The sequence below is a fragment of the Ciconia boyciana genome, chromosome 8 (genome assembly GCF_034638445.1).
Source record: "Ciconia boyciana chromosome 8, ASM3463844v1, whole genome shotgun sequence".
Taxonomy (NCBI): domain Eukaryota; kingdom Metazoa; phylum Chordata; class Aves; order Ciconiiformes; family Ciconiidae; genus Ciconia; species Ciconia boyciana.
The window spans coordinates 11,578,509-11,599,447 of record NC_132941.1 but is presented as its reverse complement, the minus strand read 5'-3'; the positions used below and the strand labels follow the sequence as shown (position 1 = coordinate 11,599,447).

The window sequence follows — 20,939 nt, the reverse complement described above, 5'->3', positions numbered from 1 at the left end:
GGGGAGTTCCCTAGGGATCAAATGGGTACTGGGGGAACCAGTCATCCAGCTGCCACTGCTTCTTGGTGACAGTGTCACCTCTGAGAAGGATGGTATCCATTTCTAACTGGAGAATTTTGGGATGCTGATGGATCTTGTGACCATAATGGCTTTCTGCTAAGATCCTGCCTAAGAGGACAGAAACTGTTGTAAGGGCTCAGGCCTGGCAGCTGGTTTGGGTCAGGGTTGCTTTGCTCTCTTTCTTGGGAGACAGCTGGTTTACGGGGGGTGTGATGGAGCAGTTAATGCTGAAAGAGGGCATTGCTCAATGCACGTTACATGTAGATCTGGCAGCTGCAGAACACAGGTTATGGGAGGGCAGTCCACGGGGGTATTGCAATTCCAGTATGTATCTGTAAGAGACCAGGTGTTTCCAAAGCAAAGCAGGGGTGAACGTAATGCTGGAAGTGTGAGTTGAATGCGTAAAGGTGCTGGGCAATATCTGCATTGAAAAATGACAGTCTACGGTTCTCATAGTCCAGCAGGATGCCAATCCTTCTGGGGGGGACAGTAATTCTGACGTCTGGTGTCATCCCGCTGTGCAGGAATTCGTACTTGTGCCTGTAGGCAAGAAATGCAGACAAAAAACCTGAGGGCACCCTGCCGCTCTCAAAGGGAAGTGCTTTGTGCACACAGGTGTGTTCCAGGGCATGCTTCCTGCTTCACAGTCCCATCCCTCCTGTGTGCACTGTAGTTACTGCCCCAGTCCCATCCGCTTTGCTGAGCAATGGCTGTGGTGAGGAGTGGTGTGCTCTGCGCTTCTGCACAGCCTTATCCCGCAGTGCTCAGACCTGCCTGTCTAAGCCGTGTAACAGGCTTCTTGTTTCATATCCCTGTCTGGCTGCAAATGGATAGGTGGTATCCCTTAGATATGGACAAGGTCAGAGCGCAACGTGGGACTTGCCATTTTTTTCCATGTCTCAGAGGGCAGTGTGGGTGCCCTGTAAATCGGAGGGTGCACCCTTGCCACTAGGTTTAGCCTGAAGTTGTCCCTTCTTCCATGAAGGAGCTGTGCTCTGTTAGGTCGGTTAGGCTTGCCCCAGACTAACACTTGTCATCCCCTCAGCCTTGCCCCGAGATAGCTGTAGGCACTGTCAAGCAGAGAGTTGGCAAGCTGACTCAGTCCTGTCCTTCCTGGCCTTGCCATGCTGCCCACTTGCTCCCTGAGGGCCTGTGGTACTGAGCCCTCTTTCCTGACAAAGTTACGGGAACTGCTCACGCCCACCTTCACAGCAGCAGAGAGGGAGCATAATCCCTTGGGCAGAGGCTGCCTGACTCACAGTCTGGCTAAGCATCCTCCAGACTACTGGACATAATTTTTCAAACCCCACTCTCTAAATTATATTTCCCTACAGGACCTCCCTGCTCAGCCAGGGTGGTGTTGATGGGGAAGTTCCAGTCTTTGTGCTCATTTACTAGAGGGTGATGTCTTTTAATTGTGATTTCTGGACTGTGGAGGCCAGGAAGGTGCTCTGTATATAAACAGCTTTGTCATGAGGATAGCCCTCTTCTTCCCTGTGTAGTTGCTGTTTGAGTAATGCTGAGGTTCTTCAACAGTTACTCAAACAGCTCTCCCTAGTGTGGCACGCTGCAACCAAAAATATGAGGCTTTTATGGAACATGTGCCTTTCTGAGCAGAAATGAGAAGATTTATTCAGCTGAAGTGAGTTATCTGGCATTTCATAAGGGCCAGCTTCTTCACTAACCACCTCCTCCACCCACACCACTCAAACCTGAGAAAATTTCCCTGCAGAAATGGGTATAACAGTGACTCAAACTGAGCAATGGCTCAGCTCCCTCTCTGAAGTCCATGCTCATTGCTCCAGAAGAATGAGAACAAACCTCAATGTACCTCTTAGCTCAACGTAGCAAGGAAATCAAATTAGCCTGCCTGCAGTGTATGGGAGAGTCATTAGCTTTAGTGGGTTTGGTCTCTCTCATTAAGCAGCGTTTCTTGCTGTGTGGGAGGTGAATGCCAGCCCTGCTAAGGACTCTGGCTATGCAGTGGGCCAACTGCTGGGGAGCTGAGAGCAGCAGGTGCCTGGAGAGGAGCGTGTGCTCCAGCCAACTGAGCTGCATCTAAAACCTCTCCCAGCATACCAGCAGGAAGAGGACAGGCAGATTTGGGCCCATGCTATGCCATCCTTGCCATGTGCTGACTGTGCATGCTGGGGACTCTCACGTGGTATCCAGGCTCCCTGTTCAAGGGGACCCAGCAGCACCCTGGCAACTCTTGCAGGCTGAGCGGTGAGCCATTCAGACAGGCAGTAGGCAATACTTGGGGATGCCTGGGTGCGTGACTTGTTTTCTTGCTCCTGGATGCTTCACGGGGTGCCCAAATCTCACATGGGAGTCAAAGGCAATGATGCTAATATAATGGTGTCTGGCAGAGAGCCAGCAGGTTCAGCTGAGGCATAAGGGGACCTGGCATTTCTGCAGGCAGGTATGGCTGTTAGGTACTTCCACAGGTAGGAGAGAGATCAAAACCAGTTGCATACAACTGGGTTTAGCCAGATACGTAGTTTCTAGGTTACATAGATCTACTACTCCCTGTCTTCCCACTGGGGTTTCGGTGACCTAAAACAAGGCCTTTACAGCTAACTTCTGTAATGCAGATTTTATTCAGATTTGTTCCTGGGACTGCCTATTTCAATGTGAGAATGTCATTAAGCAGGAGGATTTGCTTAAAGGTTCCAGTGTCCTTCCAACACCAGTTCACAGTGCCAACGGTGGAATGTCAGAGGGCCCTGGTGAGGTGCTTGGTCTGGGCTTTGATACAAAATCTCTGGCTGCCCCCTGCAAGTAGGAGCTCTCTGCTGCTCTGCCTGCAGGTGTACGTGTAGGAGGTGTTCCTGTAGGAGACCTGTAGCCTCCACAGCCCTTACCTTGATGGTGTGATGATATGCCTCATGCACCAGGATGAGTTGTTTGCCCCCAGATAGCCATGTCTCGGAGTGTTTTCAAAAGCCACACCGATTCTGTACTCTGTATCTTCCTCAACTTCCACCTCCCAGTAATGCTTTCCTGGAAATGGGATCAGACTGCCCAGGATCCCAATACACCTGTGGGAGACAGACAGGAATATGTGCTTTGGCAGGGACTCTCTGCAACGCTATTTACAATGTTTAGGTATGTAACGTACCTGGACATTGCATATCGATAAACAAAAGCCACTTTTGCTGTCTCCTTAGCAGTGCAGCATGGATTTTTTGACTACAGCAAAGCCCACACGCTGAGGACCTGACACAGAACCTGCAGGTTTCTTTGTGACACCTACCCTGTTTTTACCTGTGGGTAGCTTTGTATAAATGAGTGCCCTGGGCACTTTCAGGAATAGGGAGAACAGCATCCTGTGCTGCCTGGGTTTTCTGGGGAAGTTATTACTTGCTAGAAAAGAGAGTGCTCTGGTGAACCCCAGTATAGCAGGGGGAAAAGGCTGCAGGTTTTGTATTTTCTTCCCAAACAGCCCAGGGCTTTACATGTTACTCACCATCAGGAATGGAGCACTGTAACAGCATGAAACTCCTGGGGCAGTTGGAGAGGAGACCTGCTTATGCTGTGTTTGGAGAGACCAGCAAGAATTGAACATGGTAGCAGAGCTTGGAATATGCTTAGGTACCTGGGCCATGAAAGGTTTTAACAGTAGACTGTGGTTCCTAGCCTTTATGATAGGAACCATGTAGAAGATGACTCTTTAAAAAGATGTGTAGGAGAGACAGACAAAGACAATATACCACAGAGAGACCCTTCAGCTTGATTTATAGGCACAATCTCAGAGTCAAAGGAGTTGGGTGCTTTGAAAATGCAAGTCTGCAAAAACACCGGTTCTGAAGCAAGAAAGTTGGGCAAAATAACCCGTGCCAAATGCTTCTGAAACATCCTAACTCAATTTAAGAGGGCAACATGAATCCTGTAAGACTACACCCCAGCTTTTCCTCAGGAAAAGTACACGGTGTATTAGCTGTCATTGCTGCATCACAGGGGATAGCATGTTTCAAAACACACCTTCAGTTTTGGATGGGGAGTCACACACAACCTGTGTGTTTCTGTGGTAGGTTCCTCTAAAGTTGTAAATTACAAAGGCAAAGGATGTTGCTGGCAGACACCCTGAGCTTGCCTACCTCTAGGTAATGCTGAGAAAGAGCTGCACTCAGCATTTGGAGGGCCTGATGTGTAAGGACGGGCATGCACAGCAAGATAGCTGTACTCTGTGCCACCTCAGCAGCAATCAGTTAAAGCAAGCGTACAGTTCATTACAAGTGCATGTAGATGTCTTGGGAATAGCTTAAAGGCTGCTGAAATCTGGACTCAGGCTGTGCTGCTACAGCTTGAGAAGGAAAAGGAATGATGCAAAATGGATGGGTAAACATCTGTGAACAAAATATTACCATAGTAATGAAAGTTGCAAAGCCACCAAGGCAAACTTGAGTCAGATCGTAGGAGCTGCTGTGGTTAGGAAACACATTAGTCTTTCGGAGATCACACAAACTTCAGAAAGAAGAGTTTGCGATGTAATTTCCTTGTAGTATAGTGTTAGTCATTTCAGCTTGGGAGCTTTTTCTTTTTTTTTTTTTTTTTTCCCACAGTATCTTGGCATGAAGGAGGCTTCTGAGAGTTCACAGTGGCATCAAAAACAGCCTCAGACTTCAGAATGAGATGAGTGCCAGCTCTGCCTGTTTATGTGAAACATAAAAGCACCCTGTGGAAGTGGGATGAAATCCCATTTAGGCTTATCATGATGACTTTAATGAGGAGAATCTTCTATCTCCTGGCTCTTTTCTACTGAGCCCTCTAGTAACATTGCATTTCCATGGAGGGACTAAGTTGTGGGCTTGTATTATTCTGTCTCTGCAGATGCCTGTCCTGGTTCTATGTTGTTTCCATAGTTCTGACTGGAACATGCCTTTTGGCAAGCTAAGTCTCTCATTTCAAGGGCAAAGGGCCTAATTCTGTTTTGAGAGTAAAATCTGTAGGCCCAAATAGTATCAGCTAGATCTTTCAGCAACAGGTAAGTATTCAGATCCCTCTCCTTTCCTTAGCATTTGCTTTGGCACTTAAATACCTGTTCAGATTTAGCTCAAGGTGCCCAACATGCGTAAGCAGGTTTGTACGTAATTGTGGCTAGCTGCATCTGTAATCCTCTTTATGAACTTGCATTAACTTCCAAGTGATGCTTAAGTCCCAAAGAGCAGCTAGAGAGAGAGATTTAAACTCACAAAATCAATGAGAGCTGCTGAGAGTCCCATTAGACACTTCCTGGCATCTATTTAAAAAAAAACCAAACAGACCAACTGTGCTTTGAACTATGCAAGCCTCTTTCAAAGAGGGTCAGGTGCCCAAAGCACCAATAGGGTTTTTTTCTCATTATGTAGTATTTGCTGTAGTGAACAAGTTTTACATGAGTGTTTGGTGGTTTCCATTGGACAGAGCTATATAAAAACAGCCCCCAAATCTCCATGTGTGAAAACGAGACCAAGGAAAGATGGGCAGAGCCTCCTGCACATTATGTGCAAGGCTTTATCACCTCAGCAGCTTGCAGAGGAAGGGGCAGGAGACAGGGAGCAACAGCCAGCAGAGAGGAGCAGCTCCTCAAGTCTTGGAAGTGTGCAAGTGCTGGATCACTGTAATTAAAAGAAAACCTAATAATTATGCCTTTTAAAAAAAAAAAAATCCCACTAGTGCTGTATTAAAAGTGTATGGGATTTGTTTATTTTTTTTCTTGTGACATTTTTCTGGGGTTTTTGGGCTCTGTAAAGAATTAAATGGGAAGAAATTTTTGGAATTTAATAGAAGCTGGTGCACACATCATGCAAAGGGAGATGTTGTAGATAATATGTATTAGTCACCCTAGAAATTCTCAGAAAAGAGGAGCAAGCCACAGGGAGTTCAGTAATGGTACTCGGGAACGATAACCCCAGTGAAACTATGAGGCCTGGATAAATGTATATGGAGTTTTATCCTCCAAGGAACTATGAGGAAAGCCTACCATTTCAAACTGAGTAGTTATCTTAGGAGACCAACCTCAAATACCTTAAAATAAACCGGATTTTCTAAAAGATGAGTAATCCATATTTTAAAAGGACTGACAAAGATGTTTGCAGTTGTCTAAAACTGTAGACAACCATAGTCACTTATGCAAAAACCAAGATGGAAAAACCCATTATACATTATACACACACATACAGTCTGGAAGTTTTACTTGGTTGGTGCCTGGCTTGAAACTGAGGAGAGCTACAATACCAGTAAACCTTTTTAGTGGATTTAAATTCAAGGTAGGGGTGTGTTGTGGATGAAGCAGCCACAAACCACATGCATTAGTTGCAACTGAAATTCTTCTGTATACCTTGTAAAGCTGTTATCATAGACAGGCAGATCACACTCTGGGTTTTCCAGTTCATCGCATGCAATTGTAAATCCATCATCTAGAATCGCCAGTAAAGGATGGGCTGTGTCCTCATTAAGGCAGAAGTAGGTGCCTGCAAGAGAGGAGAATACCTGAGGATAACTCCAGCAACTCCTTATGGCATTAGGGTTTGCAGCAAGGGTGTGGTGAAACGTCGCTTCCAGTGCTCTAGAAGGAATCTGTGGCTGACATTGAGAGAACAAGGCTGTCCATTTGGAGTTTTTCAAATAAATGGGTGTTTTACAGCTTAACGCTGTTTAGTTACAGCCTTTTGAAAAGCAGAAAAAGGGCCTTAACCTGGTTTTGAACCCAGCCAGGGCTCAAAGCTGCAGGCATTGCACAGGAAGTAGCTATTCAAAGATGAGGGGTCCTCCCTGCAATGGACTGTCCGGTTTCAAGTCACCTTCCTCAGAGCTGAAATGATCTATTTTTAATCCCTGAAAGGAGAAGGGGGACTTAAAGGCCTCTCCATGGCCCCACTCTTCCACATAAATGCTGGGCACAGTTTGAAGAGAAGGAACCTCTACAAAGCTGCTATGCGCAGCATCCCTCGTGCTTCAGCACCTCCTCATCAGATCAGCCTTCAAAGAGGTAAGTCACCTAAGCCAGCCCAGGAAAAAAGTACTTCTGCCTTTCTCCCTTCAGAGACTTTACAAAGGAGGTCTGACACACTGCGCTCTGATGAGCAGCCACGTGCGTCACAGCTGCTGTTTGTAGTTGCTGTTTGTGTATCCACCCCAGTAAGTAAGAATCAAAGGTCATTCCCAGTGTTGGAGGTGAGCGCTTGCACCTGACAGAGCAATTTGCCTCAGCTGTTTGCATAATGTAGACTCAGAGAAGATAAATCTCTCCAAATGAAATCATTATAATCAAACTGCAAGTTACTTCAATGCAAATACAATACAAACAATGACAGGGCAATTACAGGCATGTGCTGCTGAAAACAAACACATGCTGTGCAAGCAGAATTGGCAATTTCAAATATTGAGTTTGATTCAAGTAGTTGAAATACACACAAACAATGGTAACACAATGACAGTCTTCCTCTCCAGGGATTTAAGAATGTCCATTTCTTTTCTGTGGTGTCACTGATGTGTAGCAGACAGGTTTCTTAATGAAACGTAGCCTTTCGCAGATTAATGGGTGTGTGGCCAGCTTGCTGAATAAGCATAATTTGTAAATCTCTCAGAAGGCAAGTGCAGGAGAGACACAGGTATGGCATGAATGTATCTGTGAGTGATGTGAGAGGTTTGAGACACCCCAGTGAAGTTGCAGCATCATTATAGCAGTGGTGAAGATGAAAACAGGTGTCTACCTCTAAGTCATTAAAATGAGCTTTGATTAGATGGTTGGGAGCAGAAAGGGCTTCCAACTTCCCTTTGGGGGAGAAGGTTAATCCTTGCCCAGCATGGCACTGAGAGCAGAGATAATAATGCTATGCCAGTTACCAAAAGCAAAGCTTCCAGCTGAAAGCTGGCCTGCCTCCTTCCTGATGAATAAAGGGAACCAGCCCTCAGAGCTTCCCCAGCCAAGCTGGAGATGTTCTACACAGGAAGATTTTGCATACCCAAATGACTCTGTAAAGTGCTGACTGACTGCTCAGCCACACTTTCCAGCAGCAGCATCATTACAAGGTAATCTCTGAAGTAAAATCACACTACAACTTTCTTCATTGGTGTGTCAGTACTTGGCAAGCTGGCAACATCTGGGGGCATTGGGTTGATCTAGCCTTTTAAAATGTTTAGAAATGAGTAAGTTTCAAGTATCAAATGTACTGGACAGAAATAATTTTAAATTACAGAGCTAAAGGAATGCACTTATTGTTACTGTCCTGGTTTTGTCTGGGATAGAGTTACTTTTTTTCCTAGTAGCTGGTATAGTGCTGTGTTTTGGATTTAGGATGAGAATAATGTGATAACACACTGATGTTTTAGTTGTTGCTAAGCAGTGCTTACACTAGTCAAGGACTTTTCCGCTTCCCATGCTCTGCCAGGTGCACAAGAAGCTGGGAGGGGGCACAGCCAAACTGGCCAAAGGGCTGTTCCATACCATATGATGCCATGCTCAGTATACAAACTGGGGGGAGCTGGCCGGGGGGCAGCGATTGCTGCTCAGGGATGGGCTGGGCATCAGTCAGTGGGTGGTGAGTAGTTGCATCACTTGTTTTTTTTCTTGGGTTTTGTTCCTTTCTTTCTCTTGTTGTTTTCCTTTTCATTACAATTTATTATTATTTTATTTCAATTATTAAACTGTTCTTATCTTAATCCATGAATTTTCTTACTTTTGCTTTTCAGATTCTCTCCCCCATCCTGCCCCGGGGGGGGAGGGTGAGCGAACAGCTGTGTGGTGCTTGGTTGCTGACTGAGGCTAAACCACGACAGTTATGTTTTTGTAACACTTTTGTGTTTTTTTTCATTCGTAAAAGGTTACCAGGTGTGTAATTAGATGTAAGAGATTAGGACCTGATCCAGAGGCCATTGAAACCAGCAGGAATCTTTCTATTGAGATAACAGATGCTGTAATAGGCTGCTGGAGTTGTTCCGAGCTGTACAGTACCTGTGGTGTGTATCAGAACAGGTTCACTTCTTTCACTGGAACCACCCAGGTTTTGGGCTCTAACACAGATGCGGTAGCTTTGTGTTGGCTGGAGGTGAATTAGGACTTCGCAGTTAGGAATGCCAACAATAGTTCTACAGAAAATAAATCCATAGAAAATGATAGGGTAGAGAACAAAGGTAGGCCTTTGAGATTATTTTTCTGAACAACAAAGAAGAAACGACATGATCAGCTTCTCTTGTAACCCATCAACAACACTTTACCTTGTACAGTTGCCAGTAGCAGGGGTAAGATAGTCTGTGACAGACTATGCAGATTTTTACATTTGCTTCTGCCCTTTTCCCATACCCATTTTCGATTAGCATTTATACAATTAATTTTACTAACAGGAATGTTTATAAAGGTGACTTCACCAAAAGGTCATGGGTCCTTTCTTAGTGCTATCTGATGCCACATGATTTGAAATGGTTTCATCTCTACAGGTCATGGACTCGATAGAATAGTGACTCACTCAGTAATAATATCGCCATTTTCTTCATCTGTCAGCTTGGACAATTCAACCATGTAGGAATCAACAGGGTTAATGTCTCTGGATTCCCAGCACACCAGTGCTGCGTTTTCACAGCTTCGGATCTTTTTATTCTTTATGATAGGTGGTGAAGGAGCTAAAAAGTGGGCAAAAGAACAATTCTTAGCTGTTGCTTGAAGTTGTTTGCAACAAACATGCTTTGAAGACTTAAAAAATAGAACAAAGTTGTTTACTATATAGTTAAAGAAACCTGCTTCCCCAATGGACAATAAACAGCAGGCAGGGTGATTAACAGTACTATTCAAAGACTTAATTTGGACTATAAAGGTCCCAAGAGAATTAATCAGAGAAGTAACATAGATAGAGACTGATTACACAACCCTTTTCTTTCTATCATTCGTTTTATCTTTGTCATAAAGGTGCATCTCTTCTCTGCACTAAGATGTCAAAGACATCTGGAACAAGTGCTTGAAGGTCTCACTCTGACTTACTCAATTGATGTCAGGATTTCACAACAGAGAACCAGGGTCTGTAATTAATCTTGTTGTGGTTCAGCTGTTGGCAAGAATTCCTGAAGACAAGCCACACTAATGAAAACGTGCTTGACAACTGCAGTTACAAAGGGCAGCATAGCAGGTGAATCCACAAAATATATACAGGACAATAAAAGGAGGGCTGGCAGAACTGGGAGGCTTGAGCCTTATTCCTAGTTCTCCTACATGCTTGCATTTAAAGAAGGTATTTTGTCTCTGTGCTTCTGTTTCTTCTACTCTGTCCCTGTAAAACAGGGACAATTGGCCTGATAGGCTCTCCAAATAAAAGTAGGAAATTCCCCTGCAGTCAGTAGACTTATATCAGAAGAAACAAAGTGCCCAGAAAGCATTACTGGCATAAAATTCAGAGATGACTGTGAATTTCACTATCAAGGTCACAGAGTCGTATGAATAAAATATTTTTACCTGTTACATAAACTGCTCTTTCACTTGGTGGACTGATACCAGAGGCATTTAAAGCACTGACCCAAAACTCATACTGTGTATTCGGCAACAGATTAGTAATGGTGCAGTATGTTTCTTTGACTTTTAGCGTATGCTCTGAAATGAAAACAACAAAGCATTTACAGTGCCTTTACACCCTTACCCAAAGCTGCCTCAAATAATGGAGTTGAGGCACATTGTTTTGTGTGCTGAGTTCAAGAGAGCTCCTTGTGCTCCGTACCCTTTGATTAGCTGTCAGGCTGTTTCACCATGCTTTCCTCTAAGGAGGCATAAATCAGATAATGCATCAGCTTCTGAAGGAGCCGCATACTCAGAAAAAAAAACCCCAAAAAGTAAGGTCACCCACCTGTCACTGAATTTTTTCTAAAATGATGCTGCACGTTCCCACTCTGGGGATGCTGTCTGGTCAGCTCATCCCAGCAGTGGGATAAGAGCTGAAGCTATTTCACTACTCATTTCTCATTCTTCATCTTATAAAATTTGGACAGGTTCTGCTTTTCTTTCTGAACTGGCAATTTGGCACTACTGGCTTCCACTTTTGCTGGAGACTCGGTGTTTTCAGTAAAAGGTTCTGCAAGAATATTATTAGCAAAGGCAGTTTTGTCACAAGGCTGGGACATTTTGGGATGGTTCTGTGGTTCTTTTTTGTGTGTGTGGGTGATGGGAAGTTATGGCCTATTATTAGCACTGAGATAAACTGTTAGATGACTGTGGGGGTTTCAGTGGGTGTGCCAACAGTATGATAATTTGCTCTCTAAAAATACCGTGCCTTGCAGTGGATGCAGCGCATGTGTGTCTAACGCAGTGCCCACCCCCCAGGAAAGGAAATGCTACTGTTGAGACTTAACTCCATCCGCTGTCCCCTCCCTACTCCTGCTATCCCAGCTGCTGCCCCATCCTGTCTTAGCTCCTGTGATGGGTCCTGCTGCAGCTGGCAGCTTGGCAGACCGGGCAGGGGAAGAGCAGACAAAGCCAGAAGCAGGAAACGTGGTGGCAGGTATGACAGTACTGGTGGCGGAAAGAGTGCACAGAAGGTGCACTGGTTGCCACAGCAAGTCCAGAGGCACTTTGGAACTCGCTGGTTTTGCCAGTGGGGGGGCTGAGGTGTCCCCTTGGGTCCAGGCCTCCTTACCTGCTTGTTCCTCACTGCGCCTCTCGTTGCTCACTGGTTTATAGCACAGTTGGTAGCACTCGACAGTATCATCTGAGAAGAGGCCCCAGCAAACTCTCATTGAGGTGCCAGTCGCTGCATTGGGAGCCTGGGGATTGATCACAGGGGCACAAGGAGCTGCAGAGGGGAAAACAGGTCAGTTTTTGAATGTGTAAGCATGGTATGTTCTTCACAGGCAAACACCTCTCCTCTCAAAAAGGTGTTTACACAAAGCCTAGGCATTGAATAGAGTCATATTCCTCCCACATGGAGAAAAGTTACGAGCTGACCCTGTAAATAGTTGCAGATAATAATCAGGTCACTGGTGTATGAACTAGTCTTGCTTCAAATCAAAATCAAAACAACGAAATACATAAGCCTCAGCCTAACCCTTCTCTGTAATCTTGACCTCCCCTGCCTCTGAGGGCTGCTGTTCCCCAGCGAGCTAGCACAGCCCTGCAGGAGCAACACCTGACGCGCTGCACTGCTGCGGACCAGGCCAGGGGCTGAGGAGTCTCTGGAGGAAAGATGAGGGAAAAGCTGTACAATATGGGGTCAGCAGCACAAGCAAACAAGTAGCAAATGCTATTTTACTTTAAGAGAACACAATGTATGTGCATAAAAAATGCATATCGTTCTTTCTGACCGTTTGTGGTGTGCCAGAAAAGGTTTAAATCTTTTGTATTTTTATTTTTTTAATTATTAGAAATTTGTTTGGCTTTTGCTCTGTTTCCTGTGGATAGTAGGAAAAATGTTTGCTAAATAGCAGAGGAACAAGCCACTGAAATCTGGTTATCTAGAGAAGCTGCACAGGTTGTTTAAAGCAGTCTGGTGTCCCTCTTTACTACAAGGTAAGACAAGTTATTACCAACTAAGCATGCCTGACCCCTCAACAGAAGGGGGGAGTCTTTGAGTCTTCTAGGAAATCATCCAGCAAAAGCAGGGAAGACCAAACTTGGCAGTTCTGGTAATTTTATATTGAAAACAAATGAAAAAAAAATATCAAAAAATAGCTTCCAGTGTCTCTGTATATATAGGCAAACAAAAAAATCCAGAGGGAAAACTAGGGAGAAGCTAATTCTGCCTTTGCAGTTCTCCTTTAAAAGAAGTAATGGACTTCTGTTTAATACATATCCTTAATTAAATGTAAAGAGGTCTGAAATAATGATCAGATGGGAAGAGTACCTGGGATAGTATTAATGGAGTTCATTAGTAGTTCAACTTCAGAGAAATCTATGACCCGCTCTTCAAAGTCTGGCAGTGTTGAAAGCTCTAAATCCACTTCTTTCTTTAAGAATTCTTCCAGCCTGTAATTGTAGGGGAAAAAAATGTCTAATTGGAAGTACCATAGTGTTGGAGATACCTTTCTATGATACCTATTAGTAAGAGGAAAAGAACATAAAACTCTAAAATAACAGCTATTTCCTTAAAATACTGTTTTCATGGTTGCACAAAGCTCAGCCTCCCCATGCCCTTTCCTTGGAGATACATGGCCATACATCAGAGCTGTGCTCCAAGACGCCAAACAGAGCTGGATGCTGATGGGACTGAGGGACCACGCTTTGTGTGCCCTACTCATGCAGAGAGCTGGCTGTGGCACACTATGCTCCCACTGAGCAGGTGAGTGAGATTTCCCCAGCACCCTTCTGTGGGAAGCAAGCTATTAGCTCCATGACTTCCATTATTTAGAATTTATGACACTATTACTAAGTCAGGACCTCATGGTTCTAGGTATTGTAAATTTGAAACAAAGGGGTATCTTTTCTCTGTGTTTTCATAAATGATGACAGTCAATTTAAATGTATCTTTTTTGCAATTGATTTAGTGTGCCTTAAGATTTCTTACAACTGCTCCAAGATCTTTCAGTATCTGTTTTGAGCTCCCACAGCCTGACTTTCTACCCCTCGATACTAATGCATAAATAAGCCTGTTACTAATCTATTTAGGGAGCTCAGTTTTAGGCAGATTTGTATCCAAAGCATTTCTTTCAAGATCTTTAGCAATCCTGTTTCTCAGTCACTGAAATTAGTTCCTTATGACTAAGCTGAAAACAGTCATTTATTCATGCTCTAACTCTCCCTTTGGGTTTTTAAAAATTGGCTCAAAACTAGTTTTGAGTGTTAAACTTCCGAGCAACTTTTTCTGCTGCAGTTTGAACCAGAAATACTAAAGATTTCAATAGCTCTAGTAGCTTAGATAACATTTGTGTGCCTGAACAGAGTCCAGAACGTGCAAGTGTCTCCAATAACAGGCCCAATTAGCAGGAAGGAATGTGACACAAAATCCCAGATTGTGATACTACCTGTCAACCATGGTTACTGCTGCCTGTAGAAAAAAAGAAAGAGGGTGTTAAAGACAGAAAAGATACATTTCTTGCATTAGTCTACATCATGCTGTTGACCTGTCTTACATGAATTGTCCCAAATGCAGCCCTTAGAGTGAGCTAATTGGCTCTCACCCAGCTCTAAGAACAAAGCTGTGCCTAACTGTCCATTCAAATGGACAGATCTTGGCTGAATTTACAGTAAGATAATGTGCAGTATCAGGCAGTGACCAGTGTCTACCCATCTAGACTCTAGACTGTATCCTTCCTCAAGTGTTCAAAGTGCCAACAGATCCTTCACAAACAAAACCCAACAACAGCTGGGGAAAGTAACTTAGTGAAATTATCTGCATTGGAGGGAGTCTGAGCAGTGCATGTTACTGGAAGACAGACATGCTGTCCCTGCAGAAACCTAAGCAGCTGAGAGCTCATAACCAAGAGCTATTCACTTCTTGGTGAATAATGGTTCCTAGGGGTGATGTAAAACTGTTTACAAGCTAAGGAGAAAATAAGGTTATTCCAGAGATGCAGAGGAATGGGAAAAGTCAGGTCATGCAAAGAACTCCACAGGTTGGAGTGACACAGCAAGCTGATCCATCGGAGCAGACTGGAGGTGTTAGGAGACTTGTTTACTGTCCGGTTCAGAAGTTACTGTGGCTGTGCTATAGAAATGCTCCTACCCACCTGAGTCACAGGACAGCTCAGATGAGAGCACTCACTCATCAGCAGTGAAAATTCTCATTTTTTTCCAATTACTTTTCTACCTGCTAAAGAAAAATAACTTCTCGATACCTCCTCAACAGTGGGATTCATCCATCACTTTGCAGGAGCTCCTGATGTATTTAGTTTGGAGCCTCCTGTTCAGCTGAACTTTCCAACAAAATGAGCAAGAAAAAGAAACATCTTCCAAAGTGGTTGCATCAGTCTGCCTGCTGTGAGCCCAGAATAGAGCAAGAGAGCTGAGCCTGCATGAGGCAATGAACACTAAGTGCTTCCAGAGTTTCCTGAGATAAGCTTTCTAGAGAGACATCTTCTCGCTGAACCCCAGTGAGACTCATAAATCATTGAGCATCCAAGTTACAAACTTCTGCTGCTGCTTCTGCATTTTGGTCCCATTGTGTTGCCCCATTAAGTCAATGTCACCATGCCAAGCATCCAGAGCAGTGATAGCACCATGGACCGACCACCCCAAATACTCTCTAGAAATAAAGCCACTTGGAACTTCCCAGCTGGGGACTACCTGCAAGCAGCAAAGAGCATTTAGAAGGGGCCTTGTGTTGTGGTTTAGCCCCAGCCAGCAACTAAGCACCATGCAGCCGCTCGCTCACTCCCCCCTGGTGGGATGGGGGAGAGAATCGGAAGAGCAAAAGTAAGAAAACTCGAGGGGTGAGATAAAAACAGTTTAATAGGTAAAGCAAAAGCCGTGCACGAAAGCAAAGCAAAGCAAGGAATTCATTCACTACTTCCCATGGGCAGGCAGGTGTTCAGCCATCTCCAGGAAAGCAGCGCTCCATCATGCGTAACAGTTACTTGGGAAGACAAACGCCATCACTCCAAATGTCCCCCCTTCCTTCTTCTTCCCCAGCTTTATATACTGAGCATTACGTCATGTGGTATGGAATAGCCCTTTGGTCAGTTTGGGTCAACTATCCTGGCTGTGTCCCCTCCCAGCTTCTTGTGCACCTGGCAGAGCACGGGAAGCTGAAAAGTCCTTGCCCAGTGCAGCAACAACTAAAACATCTCTGTATTATCAACACTGTTTTCAGCACAAATCCAAAACATAGCCCCATACCAGCCACTATAAAGAAAATTAACTCTATCTCAGCTGAAACCAGGACACCTTGGCAGTTAAAGCTCTTTACCTTCATAAAATCCACTTTGTCATTTTCCAGGTAAAGCTCCTGGGTTCTGTCTGTCAGCTCCTTGCAGGTGTCGAGATGTTCCCCACAGCTGACCAGCTGCCCATATAAAGCTTCCAGCTTCTGCCTCTTCTCTTCCCCCAGTGTTTCCAACTGTTCTTCGTACTTCTGAGCAAGCACTTGCACTGCATCGTTGTAATGCACCTCGAAGTTCTGCTCCTGCCTCCCAAAGTTCTCCTGCAAGGCATTTGGGGGTTCGTTCCTTGGTGTCAGGCCTGATCCATAGTTCAGCCAGAGAAAAATCTTACTCAGGTCTGCCTAAAATTCTCCTCGCCAGGGAGGCAATGCCAGTACACAGAAGCTGTAATTTGACTCATTTGCTTTTTTTAGGGGTTTATTCTAATCATTCACCCCCACTGAGGCACAAGAGAGTGGTGGATCTGGTTGCAGGCGTAATAAGAGCATCAGAAATTATAAAGAAAACAACTATGCAAGTCAACTGTCTCCAACCTAAGCCCAGGGAGCACAACTAGGGATATATCCTAGCCATAATCTCACAAGTGTTTCCACCAACACAGTCAAGCACATCCTTCCATGACAGAAACCATGGCAACCCAGTGGGATCCATGGATTCACACTGGGGAAGCTGAGTAGCTAATGCTGGTATCTTCACTCACTGCTGGAGAAAGCATTAGAAAGGAAGATTTAAGGAGCAGGCAAGGCTTCATTGCCAGCAGCTGCCCACTGCTCAAGCACTGATGTCCTTCTGTGCCACATGCAGCAGAGAAAAGACATTAGGTGCCTTGAGTTACTGCTTCAGTTTGGCTGCCAGCTGGGCCCCTTCCCCCTGGGCCAAGCTGACATCAAGCGAGTGGGAGCACAACCCTTGAAGTGCTGTAGATCAATGCAGCTGGTCCAAGGGTTTGCCTGTATCTGGCACGTCTGTGAAAGAAACCGAGTGAACACAAGGGGTACACTCTGGATGGACTAATTAGATCACAGGTCTTTGGTCATTTAAAACTAAGATAACCTGAGTGGGGGTCACTTCCTTTCTGAATGCAAGTGTCTGTGAAATGCTTAATGTGGTTTTACTAGCCCACTTAAAAGATTCATTAGGATGAATTTTCCTGAGTACCTCAGTCTAGGCAAACCCCAAGATAACTCTGTGCTCTGTTACCATAATTACTCACCTCATTAACCACTGAACACTATGACTGTCAAAACTGTTCTAACCCCAGTACCACAAAGTTAGCCCAAGAAAAAATGGCTTACCTCTACAGTGATGAAGATCTCCTCCAAGTGACTGGCAAAGTTTTCCATCTGAGCAATCTGCTCTTCCAACTTGCACATATTTTTATGAATCTCCTCCTACCAAAACACGCAGTGTGATTCTTACTGTGTCTGAACACTGTTTTTGAGGCACTGCAGTACACTTGTATTACTCTTACCTTTTCGCTTTCCACAGCATTGCGGAGCTGAGCCACCTCGTGATCCTTGTGCTCACCAAACAGTTTGTCAAAAGCTCGGATTGGCATCTTGCAGGTAGAGCAAAAAACATCTGCCGCTTCCTCCTCCTCGCTGACAGCCTGACTGCTCCACTCATCTGACATGCCACCACTGCTAAACCCCTCTCTGGACCATGTGTGGCGCTCAGCCTCATCCTCTGCTCTGGCTTTGCTCTGATCTTCATCTTGAGAAGCCTCACCAGCAAGTCCTTGTTGCTTTGTGCTCTGAGTTTCATCTTTTACTGGAGAGCTGCTTTTTGATGCATTATATACGGAGCCTTGTGATCCTGCTTTTTCTGTGTGAGCAGGTGGCCACCTGCTCTCCACCATCTCCAGATGTCCTCCAAGAAGCTCAAGCTCTTTTTCTCTATCTTCATCAAGTCCATACATCTTAGCCAACTCTGCAACCTCCTTTTCCAAGTCATATCCAGCTTCTTGTGAGCGCTGAAATTTTTCACTACTCAATGCAGATTCCCTTCTGGTATCCCCCACAGATCTGTCTCCTTGACCAGATGGCTCTTCGGGAAAGATATCAAACCTCTCCTTTGATCCATAAAGATCCATGTGATAAAATATCAAGCCTTCAGCTTCAGTCTCACTAGACTCTGGGACTGGTGGGGAAGCTGAACGACTGGGCAACTGGTCACTAGTTTCATACTCTCTTGCGCTGCCAGATCTGGATGACATTGGTATCCTCAATGAGGCTTTTGAGATGACGAGTCTCAAACCTGTAAAAGATAAGAAAGATCCTTAGCTACATGCTTAGATATCAAGCATGAGTTTTTCTTGCTTAAAATTATATAGATGGAATAGGTTTGGCTGAGGACTTCTCAGGGCCTGGAGGGTAGGCATGGGAAAGACCAAAGCCAGAAAGTGAAGCTTCTGAAGTGAAGCCACGGGAAGCTTGCTTTTTCTTGCCTCCATGCAAAGCACAGCACAGAGCTGTCTCTGGTGCGCATCCTGTGTTTTCTGAGTGGCTCATCTGTGACCCTCATGTTTGATTTCCAAACTGTGGAGCTCAACACTGTCCTCAGCTCAACGCTACAACTGTGCTTCAGGCGCACTTAGTACTATTGTGTGCAATTGGAGGTGGCCTGGTTTGAAGTCTGCTCACCCTTCAGCTGCTGTCAAGCGCTCTTTCTGAACTGTCAGTCAGGCATACTGTAGGATGCCCTCTCTTGTGAGCACTGATGCCATATAACACACTAGTAAATGCTCTGAAAAATCCTGTTCTGGATTTTTCAAGTTGCCGTTCTTGATACTGAAACTTGAGGTTTCTTTTAACATTATTCTCAGTCCAGGTTGCAGGTCCTTTCTATAAAACAGGGAAAAATACTGCCCTTTGGGGGTTCTCAGGTGCTGTGAAAATATATATTTTAACATAAATGAAGCTCAGAAAAAAAGATCGATGATGATCCCCATGAAAAAGCATACAGTAACTAGGAAGCAAGGCAGGTCATTGACTCCTGAATTGAGCGAAGTCCGCTCTGACCTGGAGCTTGCGCACTTTGTCCATTCTGTGCAATGTGGGAGGTGGGAAAAGAGCATGTGGATGCGAAATGCAAAGCTATATGATAAAGCAGATGCATGTGGGACAACATTAAAAGTGCAAGGGCAATCTTAACGCTGACTCCCCAAGCCCACTCTTTCCAAACAGCCCGTATTAACAACAGCCTATGAAATAATGCTAGTACAGAGATACCACATGGTGCTTGGTCAGAGCTGCAATGTCCCTGCAGCCCTCCACTGTTCACCAGCACTAAGAAAATCACAGCTACAAAACTACTCAGGTCAGTTTTCTCAGCAGTTTACTGCTACAATCAAAAGAGTTCATGGAAAGATTTCAGCTGAATATTAATGAACCTATAGTTACATCTAGTAACTATACTACATCTAGCTCAGTGAATCAAATGAAAGCTTTAAAACCACTTTCTCACAGAAAAAAGCCAAAAGGTCAGTCAGACATCAAGGTTATCAGAGCTTCTGCAGCTGCTTTCACATAAGCTTTGCTTTCAAACTACTTTTTATGGTCTTCATAGTTTCGAGTACTTGCTATCACTTCAAATTTATTTCATCAATATTTGATGAATATTCCTGAGGATTACTTAGCTAACAAAGTCAACACAGTCAGTGACTTATTAGAAAGCAACTTCTTGAACCAGTGAAAAATGCTAAGAAACTTTCAACTCTCCAGTTTTATATCAATGACTGAAAACAGTCCAGCCTACCAGATCTGCAAGAAAACACACACAGAAGTTCACCATCTGTCTTCTGGTGCTGCAGACAGGGGTGTGGATTCTACAGCTAGCAATATCTTACTATAGACAAAAACACTGAAGTTAGGCAGAAATACTATTTATGCTAAAAGCAATAAAATAAATCAAGCAACTTTTAACATATTAAACAGAGAAAAGGTCTTGACACATACCAGAAAATGTTGTCTGGCTCCTGCAAAGACTTTTCTCCCCATAATTATAACAATAAGGCTTGCTTTAGAAGCTACTACTAACTAGAAAATGAATGAACAAGTATTTTTCCTACCAAAATGAAATTAAATTACATAAATTAAAATGAGCATAATTAAGCTCGTCTGGAACCATGCTGTCTAAATAAGATTTTCAGATGATTGCTCAGTGTTTACTCAGTTTACAGGCACAGATACAATTACAGTGAAGAATGTTTAAGTCCGTAACCATCAATTATCGAAAATATATAACAAAAAATGTTACTACCTAAAAACTTGCCTTCTATCTTAAGACGTCACAAATTCTTCTGATAGCTCAGATGGCATCAAACTTCACATTTATTTCCCCTAGTAAAAATTAATTCACACGAGAGCAATTCCCTGCCACTTTCCTATGACTACAGTTGGAAGACTTATTACCGTAACCCTAGACCGCCTCTTTGCTCAGGGGACATGCCAGCAATGAGCAATGGAACAAATATAGATATGCCCCGGCTGTCCTTCAGCAGTGTGCTACTTGAGTGTCACCAGGATGAATGTCATACACCAAGAAAAGGCTCTGAAGGTTGATTCCTGGATCCAAAGTACTTGGAACAATTATACAGACCCCTTGCTAAAGCCAGAGCACACTCTCACTTTCTGAGCTGGTATTAATAAACCCAGCAGAGCGCAGTCATTGACTCTAGGCGTGATTTCCAAGGCTGTGGTGCTAGGCAGAGTATCGTGGGTGGGATACACAAAACGTGCACTCTGCACAAACTAACTCAAACAGCTGGATGCATACTTACAGCATTGCTGCATATTTAAATGGCAGTATCTGTTCTGTTCTTTGCAAAAGTTTAATGGCAAAGTCCTCCTCTCTATTAAATTAGCAGAAGCTTTACTATGGGGTTGAGCTGGAATTGGAATCAAGATTAGATTCTAGAAAAAAATATTAAAAAAACAATTTAGAAAAAATCAGAAATCATAATGTTGTATACCCTTATTATACATATACATACATCCCCACCCTGTATGTGTATGCTAGACCGCTGGAAAGCTAATTATAGTGAAGAAAGTGGCCAATGGCCCAGCTAGGGAGGGTTTTCACGGGAACATATCCCTTCAGTCTGC

General features: G+C 44.2%; 1 protein-coding gene across 1 annotated transcript; it reads right to left on the bottom strand.

The window, feature by feature from the left end:
- Positions 1 to 347: 347 nt before the first annotated feature.
- FSD2 (fibronectin type III and SPRY domain containing 2) lies at positions 348 to 18,049 on the bottom strand. The gene is made up of 12 exons (XM_072871007.1): positions 17,306 to 18,049; positions 17,130 to 17,225; positions 15,861 to 16,094; positions 13,978 to 14,000; positions 12,861 to 12,982; positions 11,658 to 11,813; positions 10,487 to 10,621; positions 9,510 to 9,663; positions 8,999 to 9,132; positions 6,383 to 6,515; positions 2,925 to 3,101; positions 348 to 600 (listed from the first exon to the last, which is right to left on the bottom strand). The coding sequence occupies exons 1-12, from the start codon at positions 18,047 to 18,049 to the stop codon at positions 348 to 350; spliced, it is 2,361 nt and encodes a 786-aa protein (XP_072727108.1).
- Between the last annotated feature and the right edge of the window lie 2,890 nt (positions 18,050 to 20,939).

Excerpts from the sequence above, each read along its gene's own strand:
- FSD2 (XM_072871007.1), bottom strand. The coding sequence starts at position 18,049 with ATGTCATCCAGATCTGGCAGCGCAAGAGAGTATGAAACTAGTGACCAG. Across the intron at positions 9,664-10,486 it reads AAGAGCAGTTTATGTAACAG|CTCCTTCACCACCTATCATA; the intron begins GTAAAAATATTT and ends CCCACTTTTTAG. Across the intron at positions 9,133-9,509 it reads AATGGCGATATTATTACTGA|AACTATTGTTGGCATTCCTA; the intron begins GTGAGTCACTAT and ends TATTTTCTGTAG.